Source organism: Ciconia boyciana, chromosome 2 (assembly GCF_034638445.1).
Source record: "Ciconia boyciana chromosome 2, ASM3463844v1, whole genome shotgun sequence".
NCBI lineage: Eukaryota > Metazoa > Chordata > Aves > Ciconiiformes > Ciconiidae > Ciconia > Ciconia boyciana.
In genome coordinates, this window is record NC_132935.1 from 158,960,122 (window position 1) to 158,975,181 (window position 15,060).

The 15,060-nt window shown below is 52.5% G+C and overlaps 1 protein-coding gene across 2 annotated transcripts; it reads left to right on the forward strand.

Moving 5' to 3' along the window:
- Window positions 1-517: 517 nt before the first annotated feature.
- MNX1 (motor neuron and pancreas homeobox 1) lies at window positions 518-4,164 on the forward strand. Of its 2 annotated transcripts, none has more exons than XM_072851533.1 (3): window positions 518-1,195; window positions 3,168-3,323; window positions 3,410-4,164. In XM_072851533.1, the coding sequence occupies exons 1-3, from the start codon at window positions 595-597 to the stop codon at window positions 3,892-3,894; spliced, it is 1,242 nt and encodes a 413-aa protein (XP_072707634.1). In that variant the 5' UTR covers window positions 518-594; the 3' UTR covers window positions 3,895-4,164. The 2 variants fall into 2 exon arrangements, with proteins under 2 accessions (XP_072707634.1, XP_072707633.1); XM_072851532.1 differs by having other exon boundaries at window positions 580-1,195; window positions 3,163-3,323; window positions 3,410-3,860.
- The last annotated feature ends 10,896 nt before the right edge of the window (window positions 4,165-15,060 follow it).

The following is a 15,060-nucleotide window of genomic DNA, read 5'->3' on the forward strand; positions in this document are numbered from 1 at the left end:
TCGGGCCTGTTCGGGTTAGATAAGCAGGTCTAACAACACTGCTGACAGAGCCGGGGTTCGGTGGCAGGCCTGGCTCCCTGACCCGCAGGTGTTTATTCTTTCCGACTCGTTAAAAAGCGGTCGGCGGCGCGTTCGCGGCAAATATTTGCCGTGTGTGCGGGAACGGTGGAAAACTGTCACTGAAGGCGCGGCGGGAGCCCCCTCGGCCGGCAACGCCGGGCAAGTCCCGCGGCTGGGAGGGCTCTCCCCGCGGAGAGGTGCCGGTTCTCCCCCCTACGCCGGACCTTCCCCCCGTTAACCCGCTGCCCCCGCCTCTGCCGGAGTCCCCGGGGGGGGGGAGCGGGGGGAGCGGGGGGGAGTGGAAGGGGGAGGGCCGTCCCCGCTCCGCCGTGACAGGTGGGCGACGGGGCCAATGGCGGGCGAGGCCGCAGCGGCGCCGGCCCAATGGGAGCCGCCTGCGGCCCTTGAAGGGGCGCGCCGCGGAGCGCGGCCGCACTGCCGCCCGCCGCCGCCGGGAGACGCGGCCGGCCCGGGGCCGCCCGACGCGCCGCGGTTCCCCCCCGCCGCCTCCCGCCCCAGCCCGCCGGCGCTCCCATGGAAAAATCCAAAAATTTCCGCATCGACGCGCTGCTGGCTGTCGACCCCCCTAAGGCGGCGGCGGCGGCGGGGCAGAGCGCGCCGCTGGCCCTGGTCACCTCGCTGGGCAGCAGCAGCAGCAGCGGGAGCGGCAGCCCCCCGTCCTCCTCTTCTTCCTCATCCTCTTCGTCCTCCTCCGAGCATCCCGCCGGCGGCCCCGCCGACTGCCTGCGCACCGACAGCCCCTCTCCGCCGCGCCTCCTGGCCGCCCACTGCGCCCTGGTCCCCAAACCCGGCTTCTTGCCTGGTACCGGAGCCGGCTCCCACCCGCATCACCACGCCTCGGCGGCCGGCATGGCCCTGGGACTGCACCCCGCGGCGCCCGGCGGGCCGGGCATGCCGGCGCAGGCGGCCCTCTACGGGCATCCCGTGTACGGCTACTCGGCGCTGGGCGGGCAGCACCCGGCCCTCTCCTACTCCTACTCGCAAGTGCAGGGAGCGCACCCCTCCCACCCTGCCGCCGACCCCATCAAGCTCAGCGCCGGCACCTTCCAGCTGGACCAGTGGCTGCGGGCCTCCACCGCCGGCATGATCCTGCCCAAAATGCCCGACTTCAACTGTGAGTATTTGCCTCCCTCGGCCGCGTCCCCTCCGTCCCCCATCGCGGTGCGGGGGCCTACCGGGAGCTGCCTCCGTCCTCGAGGGAAGAAACCCCCTCCCTGCCGCGGCGCAAATGAGCTGCGGATTTAAACGGGCGGTGACTTGGAATTTTTTATTTCATTTTTATTAGAAGGAGGAAACCGGTCCGCAATGGGTAGCGGGAGTGTGGGGGTCGCCTCGCCGTTCCTGGCCCCTGAGGAGCCCCGACAGCTCGGTTTGTCATGGCAGGTTAAATAGGAAGGTGGCAAATCGCTTCCTGCCGTTGCAAACGCCCTTTCCCGCCGTCCACGGGGTGCAGAAGCCGCCGGGGAGGGGGGGACGGGGGGCGGTGGGGGCAGGGGCAGGAGCCCCGTGGTCTCCCCCAAAAACGCGCTCTCGATGTATCCCCCCAAAAATACGGGGCGGCAGGTCCCATCACCCAGCCACCGTTCTCTAATTTTATTTCTCTTTTATCGGAAATGGATTTATAGTAATTATGGCAGGCTCCTCTAGGCCAATGGGTGTAGGGAGGATCTGGGGTTAGCCAAAAATTTGGTGTCCCGCGTTCCCTGGGGATAATGAATAATGAAATAAATATAGTTGGCAGGGTTTAGGTTTGGGACCAGGGAAGGCTGAAAACGCTGCCTGGCAGCAGGCAAGCCCCAAGTCCCGGCCAAGGCGCGTTGCTGAGCACTAGGCCTCACAGCGACGGGGACTTTGTGTGCATCTGTTTTAGGCAAAGATCATTTTCGGAGGTGTGAGCTCTCTGCGGGAATGGTCGATTTAACAATACCGGAGGTGTAGTTTTACGAAAATCATGCCAGGAAAAGAATTGCGATTTTTTTTTTTTCCCCCCCCTTCTCATACTCTGCACACACATTCGCAGACAAAAAAGTCCATTGTTTTCGCTCGAATTGGGGTTGTTTAGACTGGAACATTCAGGAAGAAAAAAATAATTAGGAGAGCTGTCAGAGCCCTGCCTCTCAAACAAGGTGCAGGGGGGGAATAAATAACCAGAGAGAAACGAGAAAGGAGCCTCGGAAAATCGCACCGCGGTGAGAAAAATCTCCCCGGCGCGGCTGCCGGAGCGGCCGCTCTCCCTTGCTTTCTGCCCGCTTAACGAGCCGGCTCCGACCGCGGCCAGGCAGCGAGAGCCGCCCCTTCTTCGTTTTCTGATTTTTTTCCAAACCAAATAAGCCAAAGTGCCAAAATGGCCCCAGAAGTGCGTGGGAGCGCGGCCGCGGCCCATCCCCGCGGGTGTCCGGGCCCCGCGAAGGGGCTCAGCCCCCCCGTGCCCTTCCCCTTATCCATCGCCGGGCCTTTTTTTTTTTTCGTGCAATCCCCGATTTTAATTATTACTTCTGAACACGGAAAACACGCTGATTTTTTTTTTTTTTTTTCCCGGTCAAAGACAGTTTTCCAGCCCTCGCTGCTGGTTTACGCTCCGACGGGCGGCCGGTGCCCCCGGCCCCGGCCTGGCGGAAGGGTGCCCGCCTGCAATCCCGTTAATTAAACGGCTATGGGCGGGCTGGGAGTGCGGCAGGTTTAACTAAAGCATTAAACGGAGCAAATGGCTGCTCCCCGGAGAGCCCGGTACCCCTTCGCCGCGATCCCTGGCTCCGTTTTATTGTCTCGCACTTGCTAGACCCTTGGGAAATCAAGAGACGTATTTTTCTTTATTTCAAAGATTAAATTTAATTTTTTTGGTTGTTGTTTGGGTCCCTGAGGGGATTCCCTGACACTGTGCAAGCCGAGAAACCCCGGAGGCGGAGGACATCCCTCCGTCGGTCCGTGCTCCGGTGGATCACCGGCCCTCCTGCCCCAACCTCCTCCCACCGCCTTTCCTCCCTCCCTCCCTCCCCCGGCCCGGGGGGTGCCCGGCCACGGCGGGGCGGCCCCGCGCTCACCTCCGCGCTCCCCCTCCCCTCCTTTCCTTTCCTTTCCCAGCCCAGGCGCAGTCCAACCTGCTGGGGAAGTGCCGCCGGCCCCGCACGGCCTTCACCAGCCAGCAGCTGCTGGAGCTGGAGCACCAGTTCAAGCTCAACAAGTATCTCTCCCGGCCCAAGCGCTTCGAGGTGGCCACCTCGCTGATGCTCACCGAGACGCAGGTGAGTCCCCCCGGCCCCGCGGACGGGGGACGCTGCCGGAGGGGGGCGGTGGATGAGGCGGTGTCTGTGTCCCCCGTCTCCCCCAGGTGAAGATCTGGTTCCAGAACCGGCGCATGAAGTGGAAGCGCAGCAAGAAGGCGAAGGAGCAGGCGGCGCAGGAGGCCGAGAAGCAGAAGGGGGGCGGCGGGGAGGAGAAGGGGGATGGGGACCTGCTGCTGCCCGCCCCGGAGAAGAGCGGCGGGAGGAGGATGCGGGAGCTGCCCGACAGCGAGCCCGAGGACGAGGAGGAAGAGGAGGAGGAAGAGGAGGCGGCGGCCGGGCGATGCTGCCCTTACCACTCCTCCGACTGCTCCGAGGCAGACGAGGAGGACTCGCAGCCCCGGGGCCGGCACGGAGCCCCGGCGCAGCCCCAGTGAGCCCCCCCGCACGCCCCGCTCCCTCCGGCCCGGGGGGAGCCCCGCTCCTGGTCGGCACCGGCCCCGCTCCCCCCTTGTTCCGATTTCTCCCTGCTTGGAGGGGGATGGAGAAGAGGATCCCCCGCATGCCGGGCGGGGAAGAGGATTTACGGTGAATACAGTGTTGTTATTGACTGACAAATCAGACAAAACTTGAGCCCCCCCCCCCCCCCCATCCCTGCCCCCTTGAAGCGCACTCCTTTCGCTGAATATTGGAAATGTTTTGTTCTTACTACATATCGGGAAAACTGTTTATGTCATGAACGTTAAAACTGCTGGAAATCTCAATACTGTCTTTATTTTTGTATATTGTATTTATAAAAAAAAAATACCTCTACTTATGCATGTTAAATTATTCCCCAGGCCTTCCTACCTGCGCGATGGGTTGGAAAATAAACGGCGTTTTGTACTTGAGATGTATGAGCGCTCTGTGCGGGGGGACGCTGGGCTCTCCCGGGCCGGGGGGTCCTGGTGCTCCGGGCGGAGCCGCAGCGCCCGAGAGGGAGTGGAGAACCGGTTTCTAACCCGAGTTTAATCCGGTGCTGCAGCCGCCGTGCGGTATCTGCCATGGGTGTGGGGGAGCACCTCGGTACGGGGGAGGAACCGGGGTGGCTTCTCCCACCGGATTCTGCTTTGCTGCTTTCCAGCCCCCCCGGCAGCGGAGCGGCGGGGTCCTCTCCGCCGTGCCATGCTCTCGGCACGCCGGGGCTGGCAGGGGGGAGCCCGGACAGCACCGGGGCCCCTTTCCCGCCCCCCCCCCCGTGGGGCTGCAAACCCGGAGCCAGGGCTTGAGGCTGAGGGAGCAGCGCTGGTGTCTGGGCGGCTCGGTCGCAAACAAGCGAGGAGCTCCGGCGGGTGGAAGGGGGCGAGGGGACCCCGCGCCCTCCCCGGTAACCGGGGACGGGACCCCCCACCCCCGAGGGCCGCCCCGGCAGCCAAGCGCGGGCTTTTCGATAACTGCGGGATTTATCTCGCCAATAAATTTGCAGATCAATTCATTCTTGTCACCGCAGCTCTTCCACAAATCAATTATAGCGAATTTAAATATAATCACTGGCTCATCCCCACCAGCTCGGGGCCACGTCTGGCAATCCATCCCCACTCATGAATCACGGCGCGGCTCGGCTCCCGCTCCCGCGCTGGGCCGCGCAGGGGGGCGGAGGGACCAGCCCGAGCCTGAGGGTCCCCGGCCCCCCGCACCCCTCCGCACCCCCCCCACCCCGGGTACCGCCGCTCCCCCGTAGACCACCGGAGGATGAAGAGCTCCGAAATACCGAGTGTTCCCACTCCCGTATGCCTTTTTTTTTAAAGAAAAAAGCGATTCTTTACAAACCCGCGTTAACCTTTTCCATGAAAGCAGCACGGCCCCTCCAAACCGCTTCTAGAACAACCCGTCCCGTACCACAGGGGCTGGCGGATGCGGGAGATGATGGCAGAAGGAAGAGGCTTGTCCGTCACGGAGAGCTTCGGCTGGTGCCGGCTGGAGGTGGCATTTAGGGACAAGGGGGCAGTTCTGAGCTTACCGGCCCGGCACACCCAGCGCGCCGGGGGGTCCGCCGTCAATCACCCACGTTCAGGGGGTAAAACATAAATCTGGCTGGATCCCCTATGTCAAAAAAACTTGATCGGGATAAACTTGATTTGGGCTTGATGGATACCTCCCCCCTTGCGCGGAAACAATCTCGTCGGAGGCTCCGGTTTAGGTTTGTGAACGATTTCCTTTCGGCCGCAGGTTGTAGAGAATTTAAGGCGATAGAAAAAGAAAAGCATTAGCTGCTCGGCGATTTTCCACGCCGATGGTTGCGGCTGCACCTTCGCGGGTGAACGCGCGCGCAGAGCCGCGCAACGCCCGCGCAGGCCCGCGGTGCCTCCTCCGCCCTAAACCCGGCGGCGCGTCCGAGTTACTTCCAGCAGGATTTACCTCTCACTTACACCTTAAAAATACGTAAAACACATCAGTCCGGAGGACACCTCGTTATCTTAAAAAAAAATCAAAAATAAATAAAATAATAATAAAAAATCAAGCGCTACCTGAGATCACCCTCCCAAAAAAAAGATCCTCCCTCAGCCATTAATTTGCAATTAAATACCCGCTAATTAAGCTGGCAGACGTGCACCAGAGGGCCAGAAATTTACTGTATGCCCAAAGGTGTGTGTCCAAACGTGCCCCAGCCCCGCGGAGAGCGGCCCCGGGGGCAGGGGCAGCCCTTCCCCGACCCCGTATCAAAGTCCGACGGGTGGACCGTGTCTGTCTCCATAAAATTAATCTCCTTAAAGCCCAGCGTCTCACAAGAATACCTTCAGTGTTCCAGACTACAAGGGCAAATATGTTTTTCAGATTCTGTTTTTATGGACGGATTAAAGTTTATTTTCCATAATAGGGCACCTAATAAAACTCATAAAGCTCTGTCAGTCTTACAGCTGGTGGCCTCATTTAACACTTTCACTTCGTAAATCATTTTACAACTTGCCAGGTGTTTCCAAAACTGAAAGGAGAGGAGGGGGGGGAAGAGAGCGAGGAGAGGAGGGGAAGAGAAATTAAAGTCACTTAAAATATAGGTACGGTCCTTTGGCGGTGGCTGCCTTTGCCTTGTCGCTTGGAAGGGCTTCAAAGAAGGTGTCGATCCCAACGGGGGAGAAAAGCCTTTTAATCAGGATTTCCCACGCTCTTTTGAAGTGGGGATGCTCGTCCCCGCGTGCAGCGCAATCAAAGGCTCCGGGTGATTAGCGGAGCCCGGTAACGGGGGCGACGCGCTCCGCGCCCCGCTTCGTGCCCGGCCCGCGGAGGCTCCGCTCCCGCTCCCGGAGCGGCCCGGCCCGGCCCCGGGCGGGGGGTGCCCCGGGGTTTGCCCAGCCGGGCAGCATCGAAGGGACCCCGTTATCTGCCGCAGCCCCAGGTCAGCCAGAGCCCGGGCTGGGGACGGAGGGGACGCACCCTCCGGCTGAGCACCGCCCTGGGGTGCCCCCGCCCCGGGGTGCCCCATGGGAGTTGGGGGGTCGCTTTGCCTTGAGAGTCAGCACAGGCAGGGCTAGCAGGGCTTTAATCTGACCCCCTGTTTGTAATTTCATTATTCGATCGGTTCCCTCCCCCAGACACAGTAGGTAACGAGCCTCTTAAAACTTTCATTGCTGTACTTGAGAAGTGGTAAGTATGAACATGGACCTTTGGTAGACATTTTACTTGAAAAAGCAACGTGGTTTGGGCATGGATGTCATTAACTGGCAATTTCATAAGCATTAAGTGCTAAAACAAAAGAACCAAAATAGGATCCATATGTTCGAGGTAAACCTGCTAAAAGTCTTTCAAATGGGAAACCATAAATATATAATCCCCCTCAAACTCTCTGTGAAACTGCTGGGAATGAAATACTTCACCAGCAGAGAGACTATTGATTATTTCTGAAGTCCAAACTGGTGTGCTCATCCAAAACTAAAGGATTAATGTCACCTTTTTCTCTAGTTCTCACTAAGACCCCATCCCACACTCCCTCTTCCTCCTCTTACGCCCCTTCCCTTCATGCCTGCAGGGCCACGAGCGGGAGGGTTGCACGGCCACTGCTCCCTGTGTGATTGTGAGCGGCTGCTTGGGTCCCATGAATCCCTCCCGGCTCTGATTTCTATTCCCAGCTCTGATTTCCCTGCCAGGGCCTACACTAGGAGTTGGTTCCCCAGGTGCCACCGTGGGCACCAGTGATCCCTCATGGCAGTGAATCTCAGCATAGATCCCCTTCTTTCTTTCCCAACTCTCCCCTTGCGTGCTGTGAGTGCTGGGATAACCACATGGTGCTTCAGCTGTGAAAGTAGAAACATTATTTTTCAATTCTTCAATTCATCATTCCTGTGATGTGCAGGGTGCTTCTTGGTTGCCTGTTTGAATCCCATGAACAGCAACGCAGGACAAATAGTGGAAGGGATGAAGGTCCCAGGGCACCTTAGTCTCTCTTGGGCATTGTGTGTAGTGACCAAATTACAGTCCTTCTGTCCCCAAAAGGCTGGTGCAAGTCTGGCCAGAGTTAAATGCCAACCGCATGTTACTCTGGGAGTTACTTGGCGACTGATATTTTGATTTCTTATTTCGCACTAATGCTCATGCAATGAGGATCACATCTCCCGTGGGTTGGGTTGTCCCTGATTAATAGATTAGGCGGTTTTGTATTTTCTGGGACTTTTTGCTTTATTTTTCTTGCCTTGAGGAGTGAGGGGTTGTGTAATGTCTCCTCCAAAGAGTCCTCTGCTGGGGCAGAGAGCCAGGGAGGTATTTACTGTCTTGTTCTCCCTACCCTAAGGGCTCAAAATCTTTAGTTTAACTGAAGTCCTGGGGCTCTCCTCATGTGGAAATGGAGTGCCTGCATGGAAATGGGATCAGCTGCGACGTGCAGGATGTCAGCGTGGTTGTCCAGTGGTCTTTCTCTGATCACAAGCTACTATCAAAATTTGGCATTCAGCTTCCTTTTGGAAAAGAAACAGGTTTTGCTGCGTTAAATCTAACTGGGACTGGTCTCTCAAATCAGTAGATGAGAAGAACAATGTCCTTTTCTTCTTGTAAAACCCAGCAGAGACAATGGCTTGCAATGAATTGTGTAGCTGGAAGGCTTCACTCCATTTTACTGCTTGCAGGACATTTGCAAGCAGATCACAATTTCCTCTAATTAATCCATTATTTGAAATTATTATTCACAGGACTTCTGTTAATGTTCTTGGCCGATGGCAGCTTTTGGCAGGTTGGACTCATGTCTGAAGAGGGAGCAGGGATGGGCAATGCAGAAGCCTCTAATTCGGTTGCCTCTTCTCTTCTCGCAGAGAGGAGACGGGGACAGAGCATTCCTGTTCCCATCCAGCCTTGCTGGGCTGTGGGTACCATTTCCATAAATACAAGCAAAAGGCAGCCAGCATGGATTTTAACCTGGGGATGGGGCAGGGGAGCCATCCCAATTTAGAACAACATCTCAAGGGATGGGGCAGATCGTCCATCGCTTGCTATCCTCGGATGCCCTTTCTGGAAAGTACGTGAAAGCCAAGCACAAGCCACCAAGCCGCCTCCAGTGCTAATTTCTGCAGTGTAATAGTGGCTGGCGATGCGCAGAGGTCTGCATAGACGATCTAATGATTCTTTCTGGACTTCAACATGATGAATCTATAAAGTATGTATTGCTGTAGCAGCTAGGTGCAATTTTAGAAATGTTAATGAGTAATTACATAAAGGTTGTCCACAGCCATCGATGTTAATCACTGTTCTTTTGCCAGGGATAATTAAGATGACACTTCAGCAGCATCAGCCAGTGGTTCCTGCTGTCTCTGCTGCCTCCTTCTCCCTTCCCAGCTCCTGCCGCAGCTCTCACCCTCAGGGGTGAGATCCTTCAGGGATCTTCTTGACTACCTTCACCCCTCCCATTCCCTTAGCCCCCCAACTTTTCTGAAGGGCCTGATTGACTGTGGCCTGAGGATTTTTAAGATGTATATGAGCATTTCACGTGATCTTGTGAGGGTGAGCTGAGGGTGCCAAGGAGAAGCAGCCTTGGGTGATGCGAGGCAGTGATATGCTGCCTCCGTGGTCCTGCCCAGAGCATCACGGCACTCAGCTCCGTTCTGCAGGTAATTTGCTTAGACAATGTGTGCACCTTTCTTCGGCCTCCACCTCATGAACTAGCTGGCCTTCCCACCTTTTTTGCCTTTTTGTGTGCCTTGGAAACCTCTGATGAAAGGATCATGGCCAGTATTAATGACTGTGGAGGAGCTGGAATTACAGCTGTGTAAGTATATGGTTTGCTGTAATAGAGCTTATAAATTTTATCCACATTTTCACTCTTCAGCCGGTGATCAGACACTGTTCAGTGTAATGCAGGTTTCAGGTGATGGAAAGCCCATGATGGAGGTTTTAGCGGAGGAGAGAGACCCCGGCTGTGCCACTGAAAAGCGTGGGTGGGTGGGTTGGGGTGTGAGTTCATCTCGTGCTTCTCCTGCAGGTTTCCAGGGTAAATGAGTCGAACTGCCTGCGTGCTGGCTCCCCGGCTGTAGGACAGCGAGGAGACCAGTGTGGGACCTTTTCACCTGCAAGGACCACGGAGCCATGTTGAGATGGGAAGGCCAACCTAGGTGTCTGAAGCTGAATCACCCCCAGGGAGCAGGAGCTCTGGGCAGCATGTAGGTAGCTGGCACTTGCACCACGAAAAAGATCTCCCATTCTGTTGACCCTAAAACTGCCCAGAGAGGACACCTCTCTCGTTACTGCAGCTCCTCATGGGTGCTCTTTGCTTTGGGAGTGGGAGGAAGAAAACTCTTTCATGAGCTAAGGATGGCAAGATACCTGAAACCCCACTCCTTTATTCTTCCAGATCTTCATCTTTAGGACTGATAAATACATCTAGAGCTTACATTTGAGGGTGGATTTTAGCAGCAGAGGAATATGGGATAATGTTGAAAAAGCTTAATGTCCTCTTCTGCAAAACCTGTTAATCCTCTGCCTCCACTAGCTCCACGTCAGCCTTTGGGTAGCCCTGGCTCCTCCCTGGAGGAGGCCATTTCAGGGAAAGTGTTACTCAGCATCTGTGAGGGTGTCAAAAACCTGGCCAGGAATAAAGATTTGCTTCTCCAGCACTTAGCAGTCTGAAGGTTTCTTTAAACTCACAAACCTGGTGTAAGGTTTCACAAGAACAGGGCAGCCCAAGAAATATCGATGGGTCTAGTGTCTCTCCGGACCTGATTCTCACATTGCTTTCAGACCACAGATAAGAAAAATGAACTGAGTCAAAACCCACAGCAGCTTTTGAGCCAACCTACTGCCTGCTGCTCAAGCTCTGAAGCGCTGGTGAAGAGCTCCCTAGAGCCTCCCTCGACAGCTTTTATCATCGTAGGAAGCGTTTAGGATTCGCACGTGCTGTCCCTGCCTTTCTGCACTGCTTCCTAATCTCTGCTGCACAGTACCTGCATAATCCTTGGCGCAATAAAAATCTTCAAGAGACCAATAGGCTTAGTTTCATCTTCATACAAACCATTTAGTTAGGGAATTTGGAAAGTAACCACCACCTAGTCAATGTTTTAAGGGTGAATTGAACTTCAGACTAAGGAAAAAAAAAATCCATCCAGAATATACAGCTTTGGCTGAGGAAGTGAGATGATTTTGTGAATAAGATGCAAGCCTAGAAAATGCAATCAGCATGACTTATTTTTCCCCAGGGTGACACTGAGCATACCTTGACTTATTGTCTAGGTATAGAAATATATTGTCTAGTACAGACTTATTGTCTCTATACTAGAAAAATGCGTTGCTCCATCCCCTGACTGTAACTGAAGGCTGTTCCCGCTGTGGGCTTCCCTGCCTCCTAACAATATTCCCTGTTATTTCACGCCAGGGCCGTGTGTGCTGGCACACCCAAGAGAGATTCGAGGGTACTCTTACCGACTGAACGGTAAAAGGTCCGTAATGGTTTTTTTAATGAAAAATGTGTCATGCTTGGAAATCTTTCACATTTGAAAATGAAACAACCATTTCACTGTTACTGACAAAAGATTTTAAAGGAACTATTCAAAAAAGGTCTCTATTTGTAATCTTATTGTGTACCTCTCATTCTAGTTACGTTACTTCATAATTTTTTTAATGTGTTCACTTTGGAGTCCTCCATTCGCACAAACGGAGCCAGTTTTGGTGTGTGAACTGTTTTGTCCTAGGACACAAGTTTTAAGGAATATTTGGTGCCAGCTGGCTCTTCCTAAACTTATTCTTGATAGATGCTCATTTCATTTCCTTAAAGCGTTATTAGGGAAACCACATGATATCCGATTCTGAATTGTGCATGCATTTCAATTAGTGGAAGGCTACTGTAATTAGTTTTAAAGCAAGGCTGCAGGTCGCACCAGAATGTGAGGACAGCACAGCGGTTTTATACGGGCAGCTGCGATGTCCACGCCCGCGGGCCTCATGGTAAACTAAGCTTTACTGGAGGGCGAAGGAAAGTTCCTCCAGGCGATGAAATCACGAGAAGTGGCATATGGTAAAAGAGTCTTATCTACCTACAATTTCCTGAAACCAGTCCAAGACAAAAAAGTCTTGGGTAAAGCTTACACCCTGCCTTTGGAAAAGCGACCCTGCAGATCAAATTGTCTCCTAAAAACCTAAATGCTTCATCTACTGCAGGAAAAAATCACGTATTGATTCTCACACACACAGGACGTAGCCAGGCACTAAGCCGCTATTACACTCAATGCAACAAAAATTTGAGTATTAGAGTTGCCACTTGCGTATTTATTAATCTGAAAGCACTGTCGTGCACATTTGGCACCGTGCTGCTCCCGGGCTGTAACTTTTCACGTGCAAAGTTCACCCATAGAACAATGCGAATCAAACGATCCCAGATGTGCTTTAAGTACAGTATTGGGTTGCACACCTTCGCTAGCGCGAGGCAGGGCAGACCTGCTTGCGTCTGCGCTTTCGGAGCACGACTGATATCAACCCGTCATCCCCGGTGTGCAGGACAATGGAAACATGTCAAGTTGAAAAAGCCCTGCGGATACTTGGCCCATTCAGGTGCGGTGTTAAAACCCTGCCAAAAGGACTTGCATATGATTTATCAGCGTAACACTCTGGCCAAAGCTAAAAACCAGACTTTACTGCCCTGTTAATTTTGATACAGAAAACAGAGAAAGTTAAAACATCACTGTCCAGCTTAAAAGAAAACAAAAATTGAAACCGTGATAATAGCTGTGAGTGGATAGTGCTGTTTAAAGGGGGAATTGAAATCTTCTGCTATATAGCTAAAAAATCAAACATCCACCTTTTAGTTAAATGCATCTAAAGCAGATCACGTCATATTTTCCACGGGCTTGTCAGGCGTCAGGATTAGTGTTGCAACTGTAGGTGCTTGGTTTTCCAGTGTAGTGTATTTTTACCAATTCAAAGCTATTTTCTGCTCATGAAGTAGTAACTCCCCCAAACCTCCTTTACGGAAGTACTTTAGACATTTTAACTGGCATCTCTCTTATTGGAATGATCAGGGAACATTTCTCACAGAGGCTTGATGTCAGCTAATAGACGAATACTCAATAGGAAGAAATCTCGACATGCTGTATTTTGAGTTATGTGTGTTATTGAACATTTATTCCACGGCAGACAAAGCAAAACGTCTCCAAGCCCAGTGTAACTTCTCCAGCAGCCTCTGCTGGCAGTCAGTGCTTAGCGTGCAGTTCTGCAGGAAGGCACTTGCCAGCATTTGGGCTTGCTGCTGTCACAGAGACCTATAGCACTTACAACCCTGCTATAAGGAGGAGACACCTGGGCAGGGCTAGCTTTGCTGGTGACAAGTTTTTTCTCCAGGGTTAAAAATTATATATATAAAAATATATAATATATAGTTATACATATATTTATACACACATCTATAAAAATAAATAAAACATATATCATTTTTATATATATATAAAAATAAATAAAAAATCATCTCAGCTTTCCTTTTCACATGTGCCTTATATCCCTGGGAAGTGACTGGACCACAGAAGCACCAGCTTGCAGATGTGCATCACTAGCACCCTCTGACAGGCTTTCCACCTCTGTCAAGGCGTGGCAGTTTGGCCGGTAGGACCATGGAAAAAAGTGTTAAACATTACAAGATCCAAGACTCAGGAATTCTCATTTATGCTAGAACTGTCAAATTTCTGTTTGACAGTTATTCCCTCACTTAATCACAGTGAGAGGACGGGACCTACTCCGAAACACCCGCAGCAACTGTCCTTGTACCATGACTACAGCACCGTGGACTGGCAGCGTATTTTGGCCACTTGCCTTGAAATTCAGTTTTTCAAAAAAATTCATGTTTATACATAAATGTGACAAATGTAAAAGCTGCAGGCAGGTGAAGTCTGTTTTCTTCAGAAAAAAAACAACAGCTCTAATAACTCTAAGTTTGAACAGCACGTACTAGCTCTTTGGGATAAATAACAAATGCAAGTCCCTATTAAAAAAAAAAAAAGCCATTGTAATTTTCAACTGTAAGGTTAAAACCATCTCCTCTAATTGCATGGCAACACCTGCATCACACTGCCTCAGGCAGCTGCAGCAAGTGAATAGACTCAGACCCATAAAACACTAGGCAATCTTTCCACGGGAAGCAAAGGGTGGTCGATTCTGACCACCAAGCAAAGCATCCAAAGAAGGAACCAGCAGCCTGTCACATTTAATTTAAGGAAGATGTTTCAAGATTTATCTCGGAAGAGGAAAGTTGCCTCAACCTCCCAGCTAGAGCAGTGTGTTTCCATTTATGTGTTACTAAACCACAAACACGTTGAAACGCTGGGTCTACCTAAACTCCTGCAAAAAAGGTAATTAATTAGGTGGCTGCTGCAGTCTCAGGGGAGCGATTTTTACTCACCAAGGTTCCATGCATTCCACAGCAGCCAGTTTCTAGGGGCTTGCACAGATTTTCTCCCAAGTCCAGCCTCCAAAACTAAGATATGAGATTTGGCACAGTTGTTTGCAAGGGAGCTGTTTACATGCACCCTCCAACATTGTGACCTTTGCATCCATCAAAATAGCAACAATTCTTCTGCTGCCCATACTTTTGTGAATTAGCATGAATTTTAGAAATATTTTAACTAAATTTCGGCACACTCTTCTGCTGGTTGCATGTAAGAGGCAACTGAGGGTAAATGACCAGTTTTGTGTGCTTAAAAGCTGCCAGTGGTATGAAAGAGGCTGAAGAAGCATCTTGCTTTGTTCTTTTGATAGTCATCTCTTCTGTGTTAGTTGTTACCGTGCTCGTGTAACCTGGGATTTTGGAACTGGGTGTCTCTGCTCCCAGGACACCTTGTTCCCTACAACTTGCCCTTTCCAACAGAGGAAAGGTGAGAAAAACAGCTCCCTGGCTGCTGGGGGAAGCACTCCTCTGCCTGAAAACATTATTCATACCACTGAGCAAGCAGAGTATTCTACGTTCAACTCTTTGCTTAAAAAAAAAAAAATTAAAAATTCTTGTCCACCTCCCTTGCTGCAGAACTGAAAATTTTCTGGAGGATGCCTACTGGGAGCAGATTTTCCCCGACAGGGACAGATCCAAAGCAGCCGAATAGATCAATTGGTATCAAATGCAATTAGAAGGCACTGTGAGTGGACTATTGGACACCAGTGGGCAAGCCCAGTTACAGAAATAGGGCTGGCAGCTCTAGCCCAGGTAGATTATGCAGATGCAGTGTATATTGCAGACCAGAAAGTGCTTCTCCCTCTCCCTCCAATTTAAAGTCATTCCCTTCCTGGCAAGCCAGCTAGAGTCAAGCTAATACAAACAGCAGAGCCTTTA